This window comes from Mustelus asterias, chromosome 19 (assembly GCF_964213995.1).
Source record: "Mustelus asterias chromosome 19, sMusAst1.hap1.1, whole genome shotgun sequence".
NCBI classification, from domain to species: Eukaryota; Metazoa; Chordata; class Chondrichthyes; order Carcharhiniformes; family Triakidae; genus Mustelus; species Mustelus asterias.
The window spans coordinates 62297763-62322442 of record NC_135819.1 but is presented as its reverse complement, the minus strand read 5'-3'; the positions used below and the strand labels follow the sequence as shown (position 1 = coordinate 62322442).

Below are 24680 nucleotides of genomic sequence, written 5' to 3'. Positions count from 1 at the left end.
GTGGGATTTTAAGTCCACATAGGCAGGTGTCTCCGTTTAATATCTCAACTGTGTGCCTTCTGGATGATTCTTCCTGAATGTAAATGGTTAGCTCTGCTACCTCACAATGCCAGGGACCCGGGTTTAATTCCGGCCTCGGGTCACTGTCTGTGTGGAGTTTGCAAGTTCTCCCCATGTTTGTGTGGGTTTCCTCTGGGAGCTAGTCTCCAATGATATGCGGGTTAGGTTGACTGGCCGTGCTAAATTGCCCCTTAGTGTCAGAGGGATTAGCAGGGTAAATGCGTGGGATTACGGGGATAGAGCCTGGGTGGAATCTTTGTCGTTGCAGACTCGATGGGCCAAATGGCCTCCTTCTGCACTGTAGGGATTCGCTGATTCTGGGTGCCATTTAAGCCGGAAGGGCCCACATTCCCCCGTCAGCCTGCCCTGGGTGGGCTGTTGTGACTTTACCCCGAGAGGACACTGTCAGGGGGTCAGGCCACCATTCCCAACATTTCAGGTCCCCCCCCCCAGGCCTACCCCGAGGGGGTAAGAATGTATTTTGTGAAAACTGGATCGTTAACGTGACAGGAAGTGGCTGCAATGTTTCTTTTCAGTAAGCAGATGATGGCTCAGTAAATGCTCTGCAACACCAGTCTCCTCCAGTCTGAACAGAGAGTCCAGAAGTTTCCCTTCTCGGTGCAGCTGATGACGCGCTCTCTTCAAATGCCCTAATTTGGTGATCGGCCTCTCGCAAGAGCTGCTGATGACATCCTCGCCTGCAGTCGACACAGAGACAGCTCGTTCTCCATCTACCCCCAACCCCCAGCAAGGAAACCACAGAAATAAGCTAAAAAGAGGAAACTCAGAGATTACACAGCAGGCAGAACAAGAATGCAAGGTACAGGCTGCAATTTGCTTGCTCGCCCACCCAGTCCTGCTAAATTCTGCTTTGGACTGGACAGTCCAGAAACTTCTAGAAGATAAATGCAACACTTAAAAAAAAAGTCCCCAATTATCAGACTTGTTCTGCAGCAGTACTCAAGAAGCTCAACACTATCCAGGGCAAAGCAATTTCCTGATCAGTGCTAGACTCAATATACACACCGTTGTTCTAGCACTGCGACAGCAATGTTTCTGATCTACAAGATGCAGTGCAGCAACCCAGCAAAAGTGGGCAGCACTCTTGCCACTGAACCACATGGTTCTGGGTTCAAGTCTCACTCCAGGGCTTGAGCATAAAATTCCAGACTGACGATTGAGTGCAGTGCTGAGGGAGTGCTGCACTGTCAGAGGTACTGCCTTATGGACGAGATATGAAAACCTATCTTGCTCAGGGGGAGGGCGGGGGGATGAAAAGAATCCAATGGCGCAGATTTGAAGATGAGCAGGTGTATTCTCACCACCATCCTGGACGTTTTCTCCCTCAATCACCATTGCAAAAACAGATTAGCTGATCATTATCACATCTCGGAGGTTGCTGTGACATCTTAGCCATTCGTGCATTACAACAATGAGTAGAACCATAGGGGGCGGCCGGGGGGGGGGCCGGGGGGGGGGGAGGGGGAGAGTTTTCCCGTCCTGTCCGCCACGGGAACCGTAACAGGCAGGGGGCGGACCTTGCAAAGATCCGTTGACCTCAGACAGGATTTTCTGGGTTTTGGGGTGAACATGGCCAGAAAATCCCACTCAGTGTCATAGAACCCCTATAGTGCAGAAAGAGGCCATTCAGCCCATTGAGTCTGCACTGACTCTTCAACACAGCATCCCATCCAGGCCCTAACACCGTAACCCCACATATTTCCTCTACTAATCCCCATGACACTAAGGGGTGATTTAGCATGGCCACTCCACCTAACCTACGCATCTTTGCACACAAAGGGGAAATATAGCATGGCCAATCAATCTTTGGAGTGTGGGAGGAAACCGGAGCACCCTGAGAAAGCCCATGCAGACACGGGGAGAATGTGCAGACTCCGCACAGACAGTGATGCAAGGCCAGAATGCAAAAGTATTTCATTGGCTGTAAAGCACTTTTTCTGATGGTCATCAAAGGCTCTCAATAAATGCAAGTATTTCTGTTTTAAACTTTGAAGGAACCTCCCTCTCCTCTGCCCAAGGACAGTCCTGACTTCAACATAAATTGCAGTTCCTTCATTGCCACAACGGTATTATCCTGTAGGTCTCTATCTTGTACAATGGAGTGTCTATGGAAGGGGCAGTCCCTGGCACTAACACCAAGGTAGTCATGATGTGGAGATGCCGGCGTTGGACTGGGGTAAACACAGTAAGAAGTTTAACAACACCAGGTTAAAGTCCAACAGGTTTATTTGGTAGCAAAAGCCACACAAGCTTTCGGAGCTCTAAGCCCCTTCTTCAGGTGAGTGGGAATTCTGTTCACAAACAGAGCATATAAAGACACAGACTCAATTTACATGAATAATGGTTGGAATGCGAATACTTACAACTAATCCAGTCTTTAAGAAACAAAACAATGTGAGTGGAGAGAGCATCAAGACAGGCTAAAAAGATGTGTATTGTCTCCAGACAAGACAGCCAGTGAAACTCTGCAGGTCCACGCAACTGTGGGAGTTACAAATAGTGTGACATGAACCCAATATCCCGGTTGAGGCCGTCCTCGTGTGTGCGGAACTTGGCTATCAGTTTCTGCTCAGCGACTCTGCGCTGTCGTGTATCGCGAAGGCCGCCTTGGAGAACGGGCATTCGGCCTCTGATATTCGGGTAAGCGTTCTCCAAGGCGGCCTTCGCGACACACGACGGCGCAGAGTCGCTGAGCAGAAACTGATAGCCAAGTTCCGCACACACGAGGACGGCCTCAACCGGGATATTGGGTTCATGTCACACTATTTGTAACTCCCACAGTTGCGTGGACCTGCAGAGTTTCACTGGCTGTCTTGTCTGGAGACAATACACATCTTTTTAGCCTGTCTTGATGCTCTCTCCACTCACATTGTTTTGTTTCTTAAAGACTTGATTAGTTGTAAGTATTCGCATTCCAACCATTATTCATGTAAATTGAGTCTGTGTCTTTATATGCTTTGTTTATGAACAGAATTCCCACTCACCTGAAGAAGGGGCTTAGAGCTCCGAAAGCTTGTGTGGCTTTTGCTACCAAATAAACCTGTTGGACTTTAACCTGGTGTTGTTAAACTTCTTACTAACACCAAGTCCAGTGTAATCTTCCCTGCTGCAATACTTCCCAGTAGCCACATAGTCAGGGTGTACCCCGTGTCAGCAGCTGCTCCCAATACCTACTTGATGTGCTGGGGCCGGCCTGACCCCTCGATAGTCTTTGCTCCCCATCGCTGCTCTTCTTCCGAAATGTCATTCTGCAACAACAGAAAATTGGATCAGTAAATCATTAACCCGCTATCAGCAGGAAATATTCAGCCAGCTTCTGATTCAGGGCAGCATTCCTGTTTGAGTCAGGGTTCACTGGGGTTCATGTCTGTGCCAGACATGCCGGAGACCAGAGCTCTGATTCACAATTATGGGTTTATACTTAATGGGACATGAATATTGATTGGAGGGGGGCGGTGGAGGTAATCTATACGGTTGGAGGGGCAGTACTGAGGGAGCTCTGCATGGTTGGAGGGACTGTACTGAGGGAGCTCTGCATGGTTGGAGGGGCTGTACTGAGGGAGGTCTGCACAGTTGGAGGGACTGTACTGAGGGAGCTCGGCACGGTTGGAGGGGCAGTGCAGAGTGAGCGCTGGGAGGAGAGTGGAGGGGAGTGCTGTCAGTGGTGAATGAGGGCTCAACGGGAAGAGTGTGTACTGCTCGTGCACATAATGTAAGTATCTGAATTACAGGAACAAAGGCATCTCAGATACAGGACAATCCTCTAAAGTACAGATGTTAGGTCACCTGAATAAAGCTCCCTTTACAAAAACACTCCCAGTGTAGGTTAGATATCGAATTAAACTCCCTTTACACTGTCCCAGGGAAGTATATTTATTCCAAAGCTCAGAAAAGTTTTTCCTGTTGACAATTCTATTTCCTACAACAGATATGCGTTATACAAATCAGCAGAATACACGTAGAGGAAATAAATGTCACAGTCTCCAGGGCTGTGGATTATTGCGCTCAGTTCTGCCACCCAGAAAAGCAGACAGAGTTTCGGTTGTTTGAGACGGCGCAGAGAGAGGTGTCAGGGGGCATAGAGGTCAGAGGTTAGCAGAAAATACTGGAGCCACCTGGGCTTCTCAACCAGGAAGGGAAGCAGAGAGGTGATCTTATCGAAGTTTATAAGATTATTTTAGGAATGGTAAGTCTGAAATCCTACTTTAAACTGTGGTTGCACAGGGGACAAGGGTTTAAACTGACAACAAGTAAACTTAGGGGACCAATATCCAGAAGTTCTTCTACATTCAGAGAATGAATGAATCCTCCATCCCCAGAGATAGCACAGGAACAAAAAAGCTCTGAGTCGTACAGCAGTCAGCGAGGAGGGGGGAAAGAAAGAGAGCAAAAACAGACAGAGTGGTGGAGTGAGAGGGGGGGAGGAGGAGTAGAGAGGGGGAGAGAGGGATGAGAGAAAGGAGTGGGGAGAGAAAGGGGGATAGAGGGGAAGTGGGGAGAGGGGAAGGTGGAAGGGAAGCGAGGAGGGGGCAGAGGAGAAGGGGGAACAGAAAGGAGGGGGGATGGGACAGCAAGGGAAAGAGGAAGAGGGGAAGGGGTGAGATGCAGGAGGAAGAGAGGAGAGGGTGGAGAGAGGTGGGGAGGAGGGTAAGGGAGGAGAAAGGAAGAAAATGACAGGGTTGGCAGCAGGGGGAGAGAGCAGGGAGGAAACAGGGCAGAGGAGGAGAACAGGGAGGGGATAGATATGAGCTAAAGTGATTGGCCTCAGTCCAGTCTGCTGGTGTCATGGTTTAGTCAAACAGAAGCAGGGAGAGCGCGGTCGCGGAGCAAGACAAACTGATGCAGAACAGTAACACTGGGTGGAAAGGAAGTGCAAGTTGACCACACTTCCTGTTTCTCGGCCTGATGATCCGTATTTTAAGATCAGCCTTGTTGCCTGTGTTGTATGTTGGTGTTAAATTCTTTATATTTGCTCTTTAAGTCATTGATCTCAAAAATATTCCACTCAAGGTTATTAATAGAACTGCCATGCAGGCTGCAGGTAAAAGCCTGCTATGGTAACGTGTTGGCGATGTTAGGCTGCTAATAATCCAATCAGTCAGTTCAAATCCCAGTGGGCTATTTGAGAATTTGGAATTAAAATCAGTAAAAGTGAGTGTCTGTTAATTATTATTATTACCCAAACTGATTCAACAATATCCTCAGAGAAGGAAACTTGTCATCCTTAGCTGATCTGAGCTTATACGTGACCCCAGTGACTTCAGCCGATTTGATTGACTCCACGTGATATCAAGAAACTGCTGAACGCACTGGTTACAGCAAAGCCTCTGAGTCCAGACAACAATCCCGGATGCAGTGCTGAAGACTTGTGCTCCAGAATTAGTTACACCCTTGGCCAAGCTCTTCCAGTGTAGCTACACTACTGATATCAACCCAACAATGTGGAAAACTGCTGAAGTATGTCCAGTCCACGGAAAGCAGGACAAATCCAATCTGGCCAGTTTCCACCCAGTGTCCTCTCAATAATCAGCAAAGTGATGGAGGGAGTCATTAACAATGATATCAAGCAGCACTTATTCATCAACAACTGCTCACTGATGCTTGGTACAGGTCCTACCAGGAATACTTGGTTCCTGACCTCACTACAGCCTTGGTCCAAATATGGACAAAAGAGCTGAATGCCAGTGGTGAGGCGAGAGTGACATCAAGGCAGTGTTTGACTTGTATGACAGCAAGCAGCCCTGGCAAAACTGGAGTCAGTGGGAATCAGGGGAAACCTCTCCATTGGTTGGAGCCATAACTGGCACAAAGGAATGTGATTGTTGGAGGTCAGTCATCTCAGCTCCAGGATATCGCTGCAGGAGTCCCTCAGTGTAGTGTCCTAGACCCAACCATCCACTGCTTCATCAGTGACCTTCCCTCCATCATGAGATCAGAAGTGGGGATGTTTGGCACTGTTCGCAATTCCTAAAACAGTTCATACCATATCAGCAAGACCTGGACAACATTCAGGTTTGGCTTGATGAGCGGTCAGTAACATTTGCTTCACACACATGCCAGGCACTGACCAGCTCCAATAGCAGAGAAGCCAATAATTAACAGCAATACCATCCCGAAATCTCCAAGCATCAATATTCTGGGGGTTACCACTGATCAGAAATTTAATGCAACAGCCATATTAATATTGTCAATAGGTCAGAGGCTAATACTTCTGTGACAACTAAGTCACCTTCTGACTCCTAAAGCCTGTGAACTATCTATAGGGCACAAGTCAGGAGTGTGATGGAATACTCCACACCTTCCTGGATGACTGCAGCTCTAAAAACACCCCAAAACCTTGCCACCACACAGGACAAAGCACTCACTTGATTGGCAGCCCATCCACCACCTTAAACATTCACTCCCTCCATCACCAGTGCACAGTGGCAGCCGTGTGTTCCGTCTACAAGCTGCACTGCAGCAACTCACCAGCTCCTTCGACAGCACCTTCTAAACCTGCGACCACCACCACCTAAAAGAACAATAGCAGACACATGGGAACAACACCATCTGCAAGTTCCCCTCCAAGCCATACACCATCCTGAGTTGTAACTGTATCATCCATCACTGTCACTGGGGAAAAATCCTAGAACTCCCCCCCACATTGTGGGTCTTCGTAGACTGCAGCAGTTCAATGGTTCACCATCACCTTCTCAAGGATGGGCAACAAATACTGGCCTTGCCAGCAATGCCCACATCCCACAAACAAATAAAAAAGGCCTATGCGAATGAAGTTGACTTCTAACTGCCCGCTGACGTGGTTTAACAAACTACTCAGTTATATCCAGAACAGGAGGCCTCTTTAACCTGTCCACATATGCAAGCTCAACCCATGAGTAAACACACAGGCATGACAAAAGTGACCGTCGTAGAAGGAAAAGAATTTGGTCGCTAAATGACCATCCATGAATGCATTTAAAAAACCCTTTACCAATCATCTTTGCCTGTGAACAGGCATTATCATTGGAAAGTTTTATATTTCCAATTCACTCCTTGAAGTTTACCAGCTGCCCTGTACATAGATCATAGAACAGTACAGCACAGAACAGGCCCTTCGGCCCACGATGTTGTGCTGAGCTTTATCTGAAACCAAGATCAAGCTATCCCACTCCCTAACATCCTGGTGTGCTCCATGTGCCTATCCAATAACCGCTTAAATGTTCCTAAAGTGTCTGACTCCACTATCACTGCAGGCAGTTCATTCCACACCCCAACCACTCTCTGCGTAAAGAACCTACCTCTGATATCCTTCCTATATCTCCCACCATGAACCCTATAGTTATGCCCCCTTGTAATAGCTCCATCCACCCGAGGAAATAGTCTTTGAACGTTCACTCTATCTATCCCCGTCATCATTTTATAAACCTCTATTAAGTCTCCCCTCAGCCTCCTCCGCTCCAGAGAGAACAGCCCTAGCTCCCTCAACCTTTCCTCATAAGACCTACCCTCCAAACCAGGCAGCATCCTGGTAAATCTCCTCTGCACTCTTTCCAGCGCTTCCACATCCTTCTTATAGTGAGGTGACCAGAACTGCACACAATATTCCAAATGTGGTCTCACCAAGGTCCTGTACAGTTGCAGCATAACCCCACGGCTCTTAAACTCCAACCCCCTGTTAATAAAAGCTAACACACTATAGGCCTTCTTCACAGCTCTATCCACTTGAGTGGCAACCTTTAGAGATCTGTGGATATGGACCCCAAGATCTCTCTGTTCCTCCACAGTCTTCAGAACCCTACCTTTGACCCTGTAATCCACATTTAAATTAGTCCTACCAAAATGAATCACCTCACATTTATCAGGGTTAAACTCCATTTGCCATTTTTCAGCCCAGCTTTGCATCCTATCTATGTCTCTTTGCAGCCAACAACAGCCCTCCACCTTATCCACTACTCCACCAATCTTGGTGTCATCAGCAAATTTACTGATCCACCCTTCAGCCCCCTCCTCTAAGTCATTAATAAAAATCACAAAGAGCAGAGGACCAAGCACTTGTACCGAAGGCACTGGCTCCTTGCTGGGAGGGTGCAGCTCTCCAGATGTCCACTGTTATCCAGTGCCTTGCTGCAATGGCCTTTTTTCACTTTATGAGCCAAAGCATTCAGTGCAGGCAAATTATTCCAGACAAAGCCACGCCCACTCCTGTCCTTACTCCGATCTATATCCACAACCCCCGGCAGGGAGAGCGATGAGGAGTCAGAGTTTTCTTCAATGCAGAAGACTGAAGGCATCAACTTCAGAAGAAGAACCAACTCAGCAATGATTTGCCAATGATTCAATGTGGGATCCTCCATGCCAGCATAACTCAGCTTCTGACTGGATAAATCAACTGAATCACGAGGGAAAGCTCAATATAGAGAATGATACCGGCTGCTGACATGAAACCCGGCTGCTGACATGCAGAAAAAGACAGAATCATTGTATCTCAGTGTTGTATAATTCACAGACTGAAACCAGTTTGGGACTATCCCAGACCAAATTCACTGGACCTGGAGGATTCAGTGGCAGAACTTGAAACCCAGAAACACGTAGGGTGAAGGATAAAGCCAGCCCAGGAATCTCCATTCAGGGAATATTCTAGACCTCATCAGACACAAAAAAGAATTACTCACAACAAAGTCAGGATCTGTTTCCCAATCGTCTCCATCCTGCTCCACTTCCACCTTGACATTGTGGCCCACTGCAGATTTCCACATCTCTTGAGATTCAAAAAGAAGATGTTTGAATAAACAAAACAGCAACAACCCATCGTCCTGGTACATTCTGCCCAATCAAGGACTCCACATCACCCATTTATGTGACCGTAGTAAGGGTCTGTATAAATGATTATGAATACCTTCTAGATGATACAGGACACAAATGTTCCACTTACAAGGATATACACTCAAGTTCTACCCAATATTTGATTGTAGGCAGTCTTATGGCTGGGTGTTATCAGTGAACACACAGTAATCAAACACAGTTCCATCATTACCTTTGCATTCAGATGGCCTATTATATAGTTGCATCAGAGTTCAAACTCCATAGCCTTCCTTTTATAGCAATATTAAAATTAATCTGTCATCAAATAGCCCACCTACCTTTGAGTGTAAAACTGAATGCCTCAGTTTAAGGAATCTTTACCCAAGATACAAGAAAGCATCATCACCCTAATCACCTGGAGTATATTTTTTCCATCCAAAAGCTAGAGGAATGGCACCATGAACCACGTTTCTAAAAATACAACCTTTATCTCCTTACGACAGCAATTCAATCTTGGTGGATTCTACGTCACCAAGTAAACACTCCTCTCCTCACAAATTGCCTTTTGAACAACTCGCAGTTGCATAGTTACACAGCAAATTACACTTATCCTAATTATACACTGACTCTGTACAGTAACACTGAGTGACTCTCACCCTGAATAAACGATAACACTGTAGTTACACAGTGAGTGACTCTCACCCTGAATAAACAGTGACTCTGTACAGTTACACAGTGAGTGACTCTCACTCTGAATAAACAGTGACTCTGTACAGTTACACAGTGAGTGACTCTCACTCTGAATGAACAGTGACTCTGTACAGTTACACAGTGAGTGACCCTCACTCTGAATAAACAGTGACTCTGTATAGTTACACAGTGAGTGACTCTCACTCTGAATGAACAGTGACTCTGTACAGTTACACAGTGAGTGACCCTCACTCTGAATAAACAGTGACTCTGTATAGTTACATAGCAAGTGACTGTTACATATTTAAAAGGGTTGCATGATTGCTTTAAGAGTTGATCACATGATTTTATGATGATATCATTAGGGTGCTGCACAGGCTTCTGCTTTTATTTTCAGTTTGTACTCTGTACAGTGCAGAGAACACAGCTTTCAATACATCTTGTTCTTCTTAGTTTGAATGTAAGTGTGGAAACCAAAGTTTTTGCTTAAAACCCACAGCCCCACACATAGTTAGGACATTACAGAAGGAAAATTGGCAATGAGTTGGAATTTTGTTTAGTCAAAAGTATCAAGAAAACTCAGAAGTAGGAGAAAAGAATTGTGCGTCTCCTCACAGTTTAAATATTAGAAGGCCGGAAAAAATCAACAACAGGATTCACGATTGAAGTTGCAGTAAAGGAAGAGTCAGGAAAGAAAAGACGCTCTGTGTGGTTTTAAAAGAGGGTTTTTTTTAAAATCAGGGAAGGGTGAGACTCCAGGTAGAATGCGGCATATTTGAAAAGAGTGGATGCTCTACTGTACAGCTGGGGCCATTTGAAGAAAAGAAATGCATCAAGTCAAAGGTCTCCAGGGTAAAAAGGGGAGTACTGGGAAATATGCTGAGCAGTCTCGAGTCGCTCGTGCCTACAAGAGAAATGATGGGTCAATTAAGATCGATGGGGCCTTTCAATTAAGAAAATGAATCATGGAGTTCCGATGCAGGGCATTTTAAAGAAGCGAATAAAATTGCAAACAAGTTACCCGTACCAGCTTTTCTCAGTACAATAGGAAGTAATATCCTCAATTTGCTCCAGCGCTTGGTTCATCCAACAATAAGAACAGGATATGGCGCTCGACTCATCGATCGGCAGTACCGACGTGCCACAGCGAAAAACCACACCGACCTCCTCAGAAGACAAACACGGGACACGGTGGACAGAGTACCCTTCGTCATCCAGTACTTTCCCAGAGCGGAGAAGCTACGGCATCTCCTCCGGAGTCTTCAACATGTCATTGATGAAGACGAACATCTCGCCAAGGCCATCCCCACACCTCCACTTCTTGCCTTCAAACAACCGCACAACCTCAAACAGACCATTGTCCACAGCAAACTACCCAGCCTTCAGAACAGTGACCACGACACCACACAACCCAGCCACAGCAACCTCTGCAAGACGTGCCGGATCATCGACACAGATGCCATCATCTCACATGAGAACACCATCCACCAGGTACACGGTACATACTCTTGCAACTCAGCCAACATTGTCTACCTGATACGCTGCAGGAAAGAATGTCCCGAGGCATGGTACATTGGGGAAACCATGCAGACGCTGCGACAATGGATGAATGAACACCGCTCGACAATCACCAGGCAAGACTGTTCTCTTCCTGTTGGGGAGCACTTCAGCGGTCACGGGCATTCGGCCTCTGATATTCAGGTAAGCGTTCTCCAAGGCGGCCTTCACGACACACGACGGCGCAGAGTCGCTGAACAGAAACTGATAGCCAAGTTCCGCACACATGAGGACAGCCTCAACCGGGATATTGGGTTCATGTCACACTATCTGTCATCCCCACGGCTTGCCTGGACCTGCAGAGTCTCACTGGCTGTCCTGATGGAGACAATACACATCTCTTTAGCCTGTCTTGTATCTTAAAGACTTGATTAGCTGTAAGTATTCGCATTCCAAACATTATTCTGTAAATTGAGTTTGTGTCTTTATATGCCCTGTTTGTGAACAGAATTCCCACTCACCTGAAGAAGGGGCTTAAGGCTCTGAAAGCATGTGTGGCTTTTGCTACCAAATAAACCTGTTGGACTTTAACTTGGTGTTGTTAAACTTCTTACTATGTCATCCAACAAAGCCAGGAACCAAGACATACGAAGACTTGCCAAAGGTCCTTGAAGAGCATTAGTCTTCAAAGCTACTGATCATCGTGGAATGGTTCAGATTCAACCGAAGAAATCAAGTGGAAGGCGAAAGCATTGCCAAGTTTGTGGCAAACCTAAAAAAGGCTTGTACAACGTTGTGAGTTTGGTGAGTCATTATAGGATATTCTTCAAGGTTGTTGAGTTTGTGGTCTCCAAAACGAGGCTATCCAAAGAAGACTGCTTACCAAACATGCATTGACTTTAAAGACAGCCGTAGAAATTGCAGTGTTGATGGAACTGACTGCTAAAGAGGCTTGGTGCAGAAGTGAAGATCCACAAGTTGGGAACTGCCCATATGAAGTCAAAGCAGCAACAAGCATGTCACGGATGTGCCAAAAGGGACCTTTCAGTGAGTGAATGCTGGAGCAAGGATAGTCAATGCAAGAGTTGTAGCAAAATGTGTCACATTGCAAAACTTGTCGGGGAGTCCAGTTTCTCTTGAGAAGAATATTCAGAAGAAGATTTATTATTTTTATTAGTGTCACAAGTAGGCTTACATTAACACTGCAATGAAGTTACTGGACAAATTGCATTCTACAAAAAGAATTTACAACATGGAAGGAAAGAATTATGATTGTGAAGAAGAGAATGTCCAGAAATATGATGAAGAGTTCCGACTGAACGTCTTCCCACACAGGAGGATCATGTAGATTCTGGGTGATTTCAAAGTTAAGTGGACAAACTATTAGGATGGAGATTGATACTGCTGCTGCTGTATCTGAGACTACATACCAAGAAAAGCTGAAGTATCTTCCTCTAAAACCAGCTGATGTGATTTTACACAGTTTGGATTTTACACAGTGAGTGACTCTTACCCTGAATAAACAGTGGCTCTGTACAGTTAGAAGTCTCATAACACCAGGTTAAAGTCCAACAGGTTTATTTGGAAGCACAAGTCTGTCCAGTTACACAGTGAGTGACTCTCACCCTGAATAAACACTGACTCTGTACAGTTACACAGTGAGTGACTCTCACCCTGAATAAACACTGACTCTGTACAGTTACACAGTGAGTGACTCTCACTCTGAATACAGTGACTCTGTACAGTTACACAGTGAGTGACTCTCACTCTGAATACAGTGACTCTGTACAGTTACACAGTGAGTGACTCTCACTCTGAATAAACAGTGACTCTGTACAGTTACACAGTGAGTGACTCTCGCTCTGAATAAACAGTGACTCTGTACAGTTACACAGTGAGTGACTCTCGCTCTGAATAAACAGTGACTCTGTACAGTTACACAGTGAGTGACTCTCATTCTGAATAAACAGTGACTCTGTACAGTTACACAGTGAGTGACTCTCACTCTGAATAAACACTGACTCTGTACAGTTACACAGTGAGTGACTCTCACTCTGAATACAGTGACTCTGTACAGTTACACAGTGAGTGACTCTCACACTGAATAAACAGTGACTCTGTACAGTTACACAGTGAGTGACTCTCGCTCTGAATAAACAGTGACTCTGTACAGTTACACAGTGAGTGACTCTCGCTCTGAATAAACAGTGACTCTGTACAGTTACACAGTGAGTGACTCTCATTCTGAATAAACAGTGACTCTGTACAGTTACACAGTGAGTGACTCTCACTCTGAATAAACACTGACTCTGTACAGTTACACAGTGAGTGACTCTCACTCTGAATACAGTGACTCTGTACAGTTACACAGTGAGTGACTCTCACTCTGAATAAACAGTGACTCTGTACAGTTACACAGTGAGTGACTCTCACTCTGAATAAACAGTGACTCTGTACAGTTACACAGTGAGTGACTCTCATTCTGAATAAACAGTGACTCTGTACAGTTACACAGTGAGTGACTCTCACTCTGAATAAACAGTGACTCTGTACAGTTACACAGTGAGTGACTCTCACTCTGAATAAACAGTTACTCTGTACAGTTACACAGTGAGTGACTCTCACTCTGAATAAACAGTGACTCTGTACAGTTACACAGTGAGTGACTCTCATTCTGAATAAACAGTGACTCTGTACAGTTACACAGTGAGTGACTCTCACTCTGAATAAACAGTGACTCTGTACAGTTACACAGTGAGTGACTCTCACTCTGAATAAACAGTGACTCTGTACAGTTACACAGTGAGTGACTCTCACTCTGAATAAACAGTTACTCTGTACAGTTACACAGAGTGACTCTCACCCTGAATAAACAGTGACTCTGTACAGTTACACAGAGTGACTCTCACTCTGAATAAACAGTTACTCTGTACAGTTACACAGTGAGTGACTCTCACTCTGAATAAACAGTTACTCTGTACAGTTACACAGTGAGTGACTCTCACTCTGAATAAACAGTGACTCTGTACAGTTACACAGTGAGTGACTCTCACTCTGAATAAACAGTGACTCTGTACAGTTACACAGTGAGTGACTCTCATTCTGAATAAACAGTGACTCTGTACAGTTACACAGTGAGTGACTCTCACTCTGAATAAACAGTGACTCTGTACAGTTACACAGTGAGTGACTCTCACTCTGAATAAACAGTTACTCTGTACAGTTACACAGTGAGTGACTCTCACTCTGAATAAACAGTGACTCTGTACAGTTACACAGTGAGTGACTCTCATTCTGAATAAACAGTGACTCTGTACAGTTACACAGTGAGTGACTCTCACTCTGAATAAACAGTGACTCTGTACAGTTACACAGTGAGTGACTCTCACTCTGAATAAACAGTGACTCTGTACAGTTACACAGTGAGTGACTCTCACTCTGAATAAACAGTTACTCTGTACAGTTACACAGAGTGACTCTCACCCTGAATAAACAGTGACTCTGTACAGTTACACAGAGTGACTCTCACTCTGAATAAACAGTTACTCTGTACAGTTACACAGTGAGTGACTCTCACTCTGAATAAACAGTTACTCTGTACAGTTACACAGAGTGACTCTCACCCTGAATAAACAGTGACTCTGTACAGTTACACAGAGTGACTCTCACTCTGAATAAACAGTGACTCTGTACAGTTACACAGTGAGTGACTCTCACCCTGAATAAACAGTGACTCTGTACAGTTACACAGTGAGTGACTCTCATTCTGAATAAACAGTTACTCTGTACAGTTACACAGTGAGTGACTCTCGCTCTGAATAAACAGTTACTCTGTACAGTTACACAGAGTGACTCTCACCCTGAATAAACAGTGACTCTGTACAGTTACACAGAGTGACTCTCACCCTGAATAAACAGTTACTCTGTACAGTTACACAGTGAGTGACTCTCACTCTGAATAAACAGTTACTCTGTACAGTTACACAGAGTGACTCTCACTCTGAATAAACAGTGACTCTGTACAGTTACACAGAGTGACTCTCACTCTGAATAAACAGTGACTCTGTACAGTTACACAGTGAGTGACTCTCACCCTGAATAAACAGTGACTCTGTACAGTTACACAGTGAGTGACTCTCACCCTGAATAAACAGTGACTCTGTACAGTTACACAGTGAGTGACTCTCACTCTGAATAAACAGTGACTCTGTACAGTTACACAGTGAGTGACTCTCACCCTGAATAAACAGTGACTCTGTACAGTTACACAGTGAGTGACTCTCACCCTGAATAAACAGTGACTCTGTACAGTTACACAGTGAGTGACTCTCACTCTGAATAAACAGTGACTCTGTACAGTTACACAGTGAGTGACTCTCACCCTGAATAAACAGTGACTCTGTACAGTTACACAGTGAGTGACTCTCACCCTGAATAAACAGTGACTCTGTACAGTTACACAGTGAGTGACTCTCACTCTGAATAAACAGTTACTCTGTACAGTTACACAGAGTGACTCTCACTCTGAATAAACAGTGACTCTGTACAGTTACACAGAGTGACTCTCACTCTGAATAAACAGTGACTCTGTACAGTTACACAGTGAGTGACTCTCACCCTGAATAAACAGTGACTCTGTACAGTTACACAGTGAGTGACTCTCACCCTGAATAAACAGTGACTCTGTACAGTTACACAGTGAGTGACTCTCACTCTGAATAAACAGTGACTCTGTACAGTTACACAGTGAGTGACTCTCACCCTGAATAAACAGTGACTCTGTACAGTTACACAGTGAGTGACTCTCACTCTGAATAAACAGTGACTCTGTACAGTTACACAGTGAGTGACTCTCACCCTGAATAAACAGTGACTCTGTACAGTTACACAGTGAGTGACTCTCACTCTGAATAAACAGTGACTCTGTACAGTTACACAGTGAGTGACTCTCACTCTGAATAAACAGTGACTCTGTACAGTTACACAGTGAGTGACCCGAATCTTACTTGTGAATGATCCTTTCTCTTTTTCAGCCTCTGTCTACCTTTCATCAGTTTTCCTGTTGTCCTTCAGTTAATATCAATACGGTCAGTGGCTGTCACTCGCTCCCCGCTTTCTGTTCCTCTCACACTGTAAGCCCATCTCCCGCATCATCATCATTCAGGGCAAGATTCATTGCACCATCTCGCTGTCGCAATGCAATCCAATGAGGAAGGCCATGCGGCACAACTTGCCAACAGCCTCCCACAGAAATGTGACTCCTCCATCACAGCACCTCAATACACTGAACTCCCTCCACCTTTCCTTCTGTGAACAACTAACTGCTAGATCCTGGTGTTCTTCAACGCAGGCCTCTCCTTTCTTGTTTTTGCTCAGTGAGATTATGCTTCCTGATTTGTGGTTTATTCAGTGTATTTACCTGCGCTCTCAGCTCCTGTCTCGATCAGAATTCCTTTCTTCACCTTAATCACTGCGCAAAACTGAAATGAATTGCTGAAGTTTCCGGGCCTGACTCATTGCTAAACACCAAACTGAACTCTGACCTTTCAGAGAACATTCTGGAGCGACCAGAATCAGTACCTCTCTTCCTCCCCACCCCCACGCTTCCCCACCCACAGAAATAGAACTTTAAAAAACTAAACATTATTCAACTGCAGGGCTTGTGATTCAAGGTCATTTAGCAAACCCCTCCCTGCTGGCCAGGTATAACAGAGGCAGTCTTTCTAATTCATTGTCTCAGTGAGAAACACTCTGTCACCTGTTTTATTAATTGGCTTGTTTAGTTTACACATTGTACGTTTTCATAAGCATTTAACAATGGCTTCCTAAACTGACAGGATCAGAGGGCCTTTTACTCTTTAATGTTACACCAAATGGGAGCAGATTATCACACAAAGAGGAACAATATATTCATTGAATTGTTCATTAATTCTCACAGGAGGTGGGCATCGCTGTCAAAAATCAACATTTATTGCTCAGTCCTAACTGCCCTTAAGAAAGTGGTAGTGAGCCACTAACTTGAACTGTTCCAGTCTGTATGGTAGAAGATGCACCCATGGGTGCTGTCAGGTCAGGGTGTTGATAAAGTGCATTTCAGATTGAACATAGAACATTACAGCGCAGTACAGGCCCTTCGGCCCTCGATGTTGCGCTGACCAGTGAAACCAATCTCAAGCCCATCTAACCTACACTATTCCAATATCATCCATATGTTTATCCAATGACCATTTAAATGCCCTTAATGTTGACGGGTCCACTACTGCTGCAGGCAGGGCATTCCACGCCCTCACTACTCTCTGAGTAAAGAACCTACCTCTGACATCTGAGCTATATCTATCACCCCTCAATTTAAAGCTATGTCCCCTCATGCTAGCCATCACCATCCACAAAAAAAGGCTCTCACTGTCCACCCTATCTAATCCTCTGATCATCTTATATGCCTCTATTAAGTCACCTCTTAACCTTCTTCTCTCTAACGAAAACAACCTCAAGTCCCTCAGCCTTTCCTCATAAGACCTTCCCACCATACCAGGCAACATCCTAGTAAATCTCCTCTGCACCCTTTCCAATGCTTCCACATCCTTCCTATAATGAGATGACCAGAACTGTACACAATACTCCAAGTGCGGCCGCACCAGAGTTTTGTACAGCTACAACATGACCTCCTGGCTCCGAAACTCAATCCCTCTACCAATAAAAGCTAACACTCCGTACGCCTTCTTAACAACCCTATCAACCTGGGTGCCAACTTTCAGGGATCTATGCACATGGACACCGAGATCTCTCTGTTCATCCACACTACCAAGTATCTTACCATTAGCCCAGTACTCTGTATTCCTGTTACTCCTTCCAAAGTGAATCACCTCACACTTTTCCGCATTAAACTCCATTTGCCACCTCTCAGCCCAGCTCTGCAGCTTATCTATGTCCCTCTGTAACCTGCAACAACCTTCCACACTGTCCACAACTCCACCGACTTTAGTGTCATCCGCAAATTTACTAATCCATCCTTCTACGCCCTTATCCAGGTCATTTATAAAAATGACAAACAGCAGTGGTCCCAAAACAGATCCTTGTGGTACACCACTAGTAACTGAACTCCAGGATGAACATTTCCCATCAACCACCACCCTCTGTCTTCTTACAGCTAGCCAATTCCTGATCCAAACCGCTAAATCACCCTCAATCCCATGCCTCTGTATCTTCTGCAATAGCTTACCGTGGGGAACCTTATCAAAAGCTTTACTGAAATCCATATACACCACATCAACTGCTTTACCCTCATCCACCTCTTTGGTCACTTTCTCAAAGAACTCAATAAGGTTTGTGAGGCACGACCTACCCTTCACAAAACCGTGTTGACTATCCCTAATCAAATTATTCCTTTCTAGATGATTATAAATCCTATCTCTTATAATCCTTTCCAAAACTTTGCCCACAACAGAAGTAAGGCTCACTGGTCTATAATTATCAGGGTTGTCTCTACTCCCCTTCTTGAACAAAAGGACAACATTTGCGATCCTCCAATCTTCTGGCACTATTCCTGTAGACAATGACGACATAAAGATCAAAGCCAAAGGCTCTGCAATCTCCTCCCTAGCCTCCCAGAGAATCCTGGGATAAATCCCATCCGGCCCAGGGGATTTATCTATTTTCACACTTTCCAGAATTGCTAACACCTCCTCCTTATGAACCTCAATCCTGTCTAGTCTAATAGCCTGTATCTCAGTATTCTTCTCGACAACATTGTCTTTTTCCTGCGTGAATACTGACAAAAAATATTCATTTAGCGCCACTCCTATCTCTTTGGGCTCCACGCACAACTTCCCATTACTGTCCTTGACTGGCCCTAATCTTACCCTCGTCATTCTTTTATTCCTGAGATACCTACAGAAGGCTTTAGGGTTTTCCTTGATCCTACCTGCCAAAGACTTCTCATGTCCCCTCCTGGCTCTTCTTAACTCTCTCTTTATGTCCTTCCTGGCTCACTTGTAACTCTCAAGCGCCCTAACTGAGCCTTCACGTCTCATCTTTACATAAGTCTCCTTCTTCCTCTTCACAAGAGATTCAACTTCTTTAGTAAACCACGGTTCCCTCACTCTACCACTTCCTCCCTGCCTGACAGGTACATACTTATCAAGGACACCCAGTAGCTGTTCCTTGAACAAGCTCCACATTTCGGATTGAGCACAGAATGAGAGATGACTGACACTCGTAATCTGTGACCTTGCTCACTGACACTGACAGTTCACTGATGTTAGTGACAGAAAAAAAGATTATTTTCTCCTGTCCAGATAATGAATCAAAGGGAGGCACGGTGGCACAGCGGTTAGCACTGCTGCCTCACAGCACTGGGGACTGGGGTTCAATTATAGCCTTGGGTTACTGTCTATGTAGAGTATTGCACATTCTCCCTGTGTCTGTGTGGGTTTCCTCCGGGTGCTTCGGTTTCCTCCCACACTCCAAAGATGTGCAGGTTAGGTTGATTGGCAATGTTACATTGCCCCTTAGTGTCCAAAGATGTGTAGGTTAGGGGAAATGATGGGGTGAATATGTAGGGTTAAGGGAATAGGGTGTGGGTGGGATGCCCTATTGGAGGGTCGGTGCAGACTTGATAGGCCAAATGGCCTCCTTCTGTACTGTAGGGATTGTATAACCAGTCCCAAACTTAAAGACATCCAGAAGGCCTGGTCAGAACCCCTTTCATTTTCTCAACAATAGTTAAAAGGCCTAACTTTGTAAGTCTCTCTTCATTGATATAATCCTGATAATATCCCAGTGAATCTGCTCATTGTTTTATCCTTCCTATGATCCAGTGTCCAAAGCAACTCTTATGTTCTACATATAATCCCCTCAATTAGATTCAAGCCTGTAACTCAGTCCAGCTGATCTGTTATTCTATATATAAACCACCCAAACCCCTTGTTCAGATTCCTGGCCTGTATTTCGCTCTTGGGGATCCATTATTCTATAGACAGAGCACACAAACTCACGGTTAGATTTGGCCTTTAATTCACTCCCTGCTTTTCTGTTTTCACCATGCGAGTGTGGCCAATGGGTTCTCGATTTCTTCATTGAATTGAGGCCCAATCAGTCCCCATCCACTACCAGTTTTCTGCACCCGCTGAACTTGTTCTCATATTGACTAACTTCCCCTTAGATTTCCCTCACTTCCTCCAAATAAAAGATGTTGCCATGGGAACCCATATGGGTCCTGGTTATGCCTGCTTTTTCTCAGGATATATGGAACATTCTTTGTACCAGTCCTACCCATGGCCCCTCCCACTTTTTTTCTGGTACCATAAGACCATAAGATATTGGAGCAGAATTAACCATTTGGCCCATCGAGTCTGCTCTGCCATTCGATCATGGCTAATATATTTCTCAACCCAATTCTCCTGCCTTTTCCCTGTAACCTTTGAGCCCTTCACCAATCAGGAAACTATCTATCTCTGTCTTAAACACACTCAATGACCCGGCCTCCAAACCTTCTGAGGCAATGAATTCCATGGATACACCACCCTCTGGCTGAAGAAATTCCTCCTCATCTTGGTTCTAAAGGGTTCTTTATTCTGAGGCTGTGCCCTTGGGTCCTAGTCTCTCCTACTAATGGAAGCATCTTCTCCATATCCATCTATCCAGGATTTTCAGTATTCTGTACGTTGAAGGTTGTATTGGTGCCATTTCCTGCTCTCCCCTTGAACTGGAAAATTTCACCATCCTTGCTTCCGATTTTCACCCTTTTCTCATCTTCAGAGGGTTTAGCTCTGATTCTTCCTCCACTTGACTCCTTTATTCCCATTTCTGGTAACAGGTGATCAACTAATATCCACTATAATCTGACTGACATCCACAGTCAGATGGTTTGTATTTCCTCTCACTCCGATTCATGTAAGAATTCCATTCCATTTTCCCAGTTGCTCCGTCTCCGTCACATCTGTACTGATGCTGCAAGCTTCCAAACCAGAGCTTCCGAAACATCTGGCTTTTTCCTCAGTTGAGGATTCCCCTCCACCGTTGACAGGGCCCTCTCCCTTCCCTTCCGGATCCACGATTGGGTTCCCCTTCCACTCCACCTGGCACCTGATTTAACGGATCATCCTCCACCATTTCCGCCCACTCCAGCACAATGCTATGACTAAAAACATCTTGCCCTTTCCTCCTCGTTCAGCATTCCAAAGGGACCATTACCTCTGTGACACCCTGGTCCGCCCCTCGGTCATCCCCAATACCCCATCTCCTTCCCATGCCATCTTTCCATGCAAACACCGGAGGTGCAATACTGTCCCCTTTATCACTTCCCTTCTCACTGTCCAGCACCCTAAGTACTCCTTCTAGATGAAACTGTGATTCACTGATCCTTCATTCAGATCAGTAGAATGTACTTGCTGCTCCCAATGCAGTCTCTTCCACACTGGGGAGACCAAACGCAGACTGGGTGACCGCTTTACAGCCTCCAGTCATCAGGTACGACCCTGAGCTCCTGGTCACTTATCACCTTATTTTCTGTCTCACTCTAACCTCTCAGCCTTTGACCTCCTATTCTCCTCCAATAAAGATCAACGTTAGCCCAAGGAACAGATGTCATTTTCTCGCGAGGCATTTTACGGTCTTTCAGATTCAAAATTGGCAGCAATAATTTCAGATCATAACCAGCGCTTTCCTGTTTCTCCGGAACTTGTTGCTGGTTATGATTCTGCTATTGCATCGCTCCTGCCATCATTTCATTTTCCATTTCCATTTCATTCTGCTCTACATCATCATCATTATCTCTTTTGCCATTTAATCTCTCTTGCCTTCCACCCTATCAGCTTCTTCTTCCCTGTTCCCTTCACCTCTGAACTTGCTGAAAATCTATTCCATCTCGAGCTTCTTCCAGATCTGACAAAATGTCAGCGATATGCCACGGATTTTCAAAGTGGGTTCGGAAGCCCGATGTTTGCATGAATTTCAGACCCTAATCCTGTGCCACAGCCCTGTCGCTCACGGGATGCTATTTTGAAGTGCAAATGCCCTAATCAGCGTGGCGGTGAGGTTGGTGTCCAGTTAGTGGCGCCAGGTGTTAGCAGGAGGTGGGATCTGCCTGTGGAACATGAACAGCGAGGGCAAACGGCAGCCATGATGGGGCCTGCCACCTCCCCAAGAGGCAGCTCCTCCAAGGATTAGCAGCCACAACACTTGGGGGGAATGTTGGCCGAATCATCATCGCTAGACTATTAATCCAGAAACTCAGCTAATCTTCTGAGGACCCGGGTTCGAATCCCACCACGGCAGATGGTGGAATTTCAATTCAATAAAAAATAATCTGGAATTAAGAATCTACTGATGACCATGAAACCATTGTCAATTGTCAGAAAAACCCATCTGTTTCACTCACGTCTTTTAGGGAAGGAAATCTGCCGTCTTTACCTGGTCTGGCCGACATGTGACTCCAGAGCCACAGCAATGTGGTTGGCTCTGAACTGCCCTCGGGCAACTAGGGATGGACAATAAATGCTGGCCAGCCAGCGATGCCTATGTCCCAGAAATGAATAAAAAAAACTGTTGAGAATGCCTCTGTAAACCATATTAGAGATAATGAACATGATCCAGGACAAGATCTCCTAGATCCCTTGATAACTTTCACTTCATTAATAATATTTCCCCTCTTTAACCCCCATAGCTGTGTACCAAACTGTTTGGCTTTGCTTAATTCCCATTTGAAAATTTCCCACCTGAGCCATTAACCAGTCTCGGTGGCGGTGGCGGAGGCGGGGGGGGGGGGGGGGTGGTTAAAGGGTCATTAGTTGGAGGTGAGCGGGTTCTCCGTTCCCTCGTCCGCCCCCCTCTCTATGAGAACTGGAGTGTGTCCCGGGACATCAGGATTGAGAGACATCCCTCTCCCCTAGACTCCAGCCACTGAAAGGTGAGAGCAGAATTGTAGGAAATGGGTGGATGCAGAACACTGAGTAATTCTCCCTCTTTATAATTCCGATGCTGACAATCTGCATTAGTTTTTGTTCCTGGCAGTGTGAAGCAGCTGGCACTCTCAGATCAATACCACTGATACAAAACCCTCTTGTGGGGGAGAGGTGAGGCTGTTCAAACCCTCCAGCAGGTACTGAATGTGGACAGATTGCCCAAGCTCCCTCCCTGGTCAGTGACTGACTCTGGGCAGGAAACCCCCAGCCCCTGGGTTCCCAGCCTCTGGGCACGGGACTCTCAGCCTCTGGGCACCCAGTCTCTGGGCAGGGGACTCTCAGCCTCTGGGCACCCAGTCTCTGGGCAGGGGACACTCAGCCTCTGCTGGGGGAGTTCAGAAAGTTAGCCAAAAGTTGGGAGAAGTTTGGGAAAGTTTCTTACCGGCGGCAGGGCGTTCCGGAGAGGGGGGCAAGAGGTCAGCCTCTGGGTCCCGGGACGGTTCAGTATCTGTTCCGACTGAAGAGGGTTTTTGTGGCTGGGGAGCGCGGGGACGCGCCTGTGTTGAAAGCAGGAAGGGAGTCCTCGTGCCCGCGCATGCTGCAAACAGTCAGAGAACTCACTGAGCTGCAACTTTAACTCCTCTTCCTCCCTCCAGCCGCTCCTGCTGGAAATTCCCTGCATTTACCGAGTTTAGCTCAGATTTCCGGTAGCTGCAGCTCTTTATTTTCTCTCCCAGTTTTTGCTCTAAGCTTCACTGGCTCAGCCTGTGAACTGAGTGGTTTGCTGAGGCCATTGCAAAGGGCAGACTGAACTTATGCATTGCTCTCAAAAGCTGGGACCTGTTCCCGCTGGGACCCGGATTCCCTATCCCGGATCAGAACCTGGAGCAGCATTCCCTAACACAGCTCAGAGCCTGGAGCAGCATTCCCTAACCCGGATCAGAACCAGGACCGGATTCCCAAACCCGGATCAGAACCAGGATAGCATTCCCCAACCTGGATCAGAACCTGGATATGATTCCCTAACCCCGATCAGAACTTGGACATGATTCCCTAACCCGGATCAGAACCTGGGACAGCATTTAGTTAGGGCATCATGATCGCCATGGACTTGGAGAGCCTGTTCCTGTGCTGTAGTTTTCTTTGTTCTTTATAATTGGTATTCTTGCGATTCTGTCCTGATGAGTGCAATTTGAAAAGCTTCAACAGCATGTCTTTTTCCATCAACACTCAAGGTCTGTACTCTCAACTACTTCTGTGGCTCTGTCAAATTTAGTTTGATAATACTTCTACAAAGTGCGTGAGGTTGTTATCCTTCTTAGAAGTGGTTTAGGATTTTCATGGGAAATGGGATACATTCTCCTAAACACCAGGAAAAATCCTGGAGGTGCAGGAAATTACATTTACTTTACTCAGTCAGCAAACAGAGCAAATATCCTCCTTGGGACAAGCTGAGACAGGCTACATACTTGTAGCAGGACACTCCCTCTTACTGGTGCTCAGACATGTAGGCTGAAGCTGGGGCCTGACAGGTACACCAGAAGTATTGCTGTAGAGATCTGTCACAACCCAGAGTTCACTGGCAGCGATCAAAAGCACAGAATGCACCCAAGGGTGCATAAAGAGGGAAAGTGCGGGAGTGAAGGGAGGGGATTGTTCAGCAGTGGAGGGAGGCTGTGTGTGAAGACGTGGCTGCGGAAGGGAAAGGCTGTGAGCCAATTCTGGTGAAGG

General features: G+C 45.8%; 1 protein-coding gene across 2 annotated transcripts in view; it reads right to left on the bottom strand.

Moving 5' to 3' along the window:
- LOC144508014 (src substrate cortactin-like) overlaps positions 1 to 23563 on the bottom strand; it is a 57892-nt gene extending 34329 nt beyond the window's left edge. The window contains exons 1-3 of one of the 2 annotated variants that reach the window (XM_078235717.1): positions 23392 to 23563; positions 8733 to 8818; positions 3256 to 3329 (exon numbers count right to left, since the gene is read on the bottom strand). In XM_078235717.1, coding sequence (XP_078091843.1) covers positions 3256 to 3329; positions 8733 to 8816 — 158 coding nt within the window. In that variant the 5' untranslated portion in view covers positions 8817 to 8818; positions 23392 to 23563. The remainder of the gene's footprint in view (positions 1 to 3255; positions 3330 to 8732; positions 8819 to 23391) is intronic. The other variant, XM_078235718.1, reaches the window with a different exon arrangement.
- Between the last annotated feature and the right edge of the window lie 1117 nt (positions 23564 to 24680).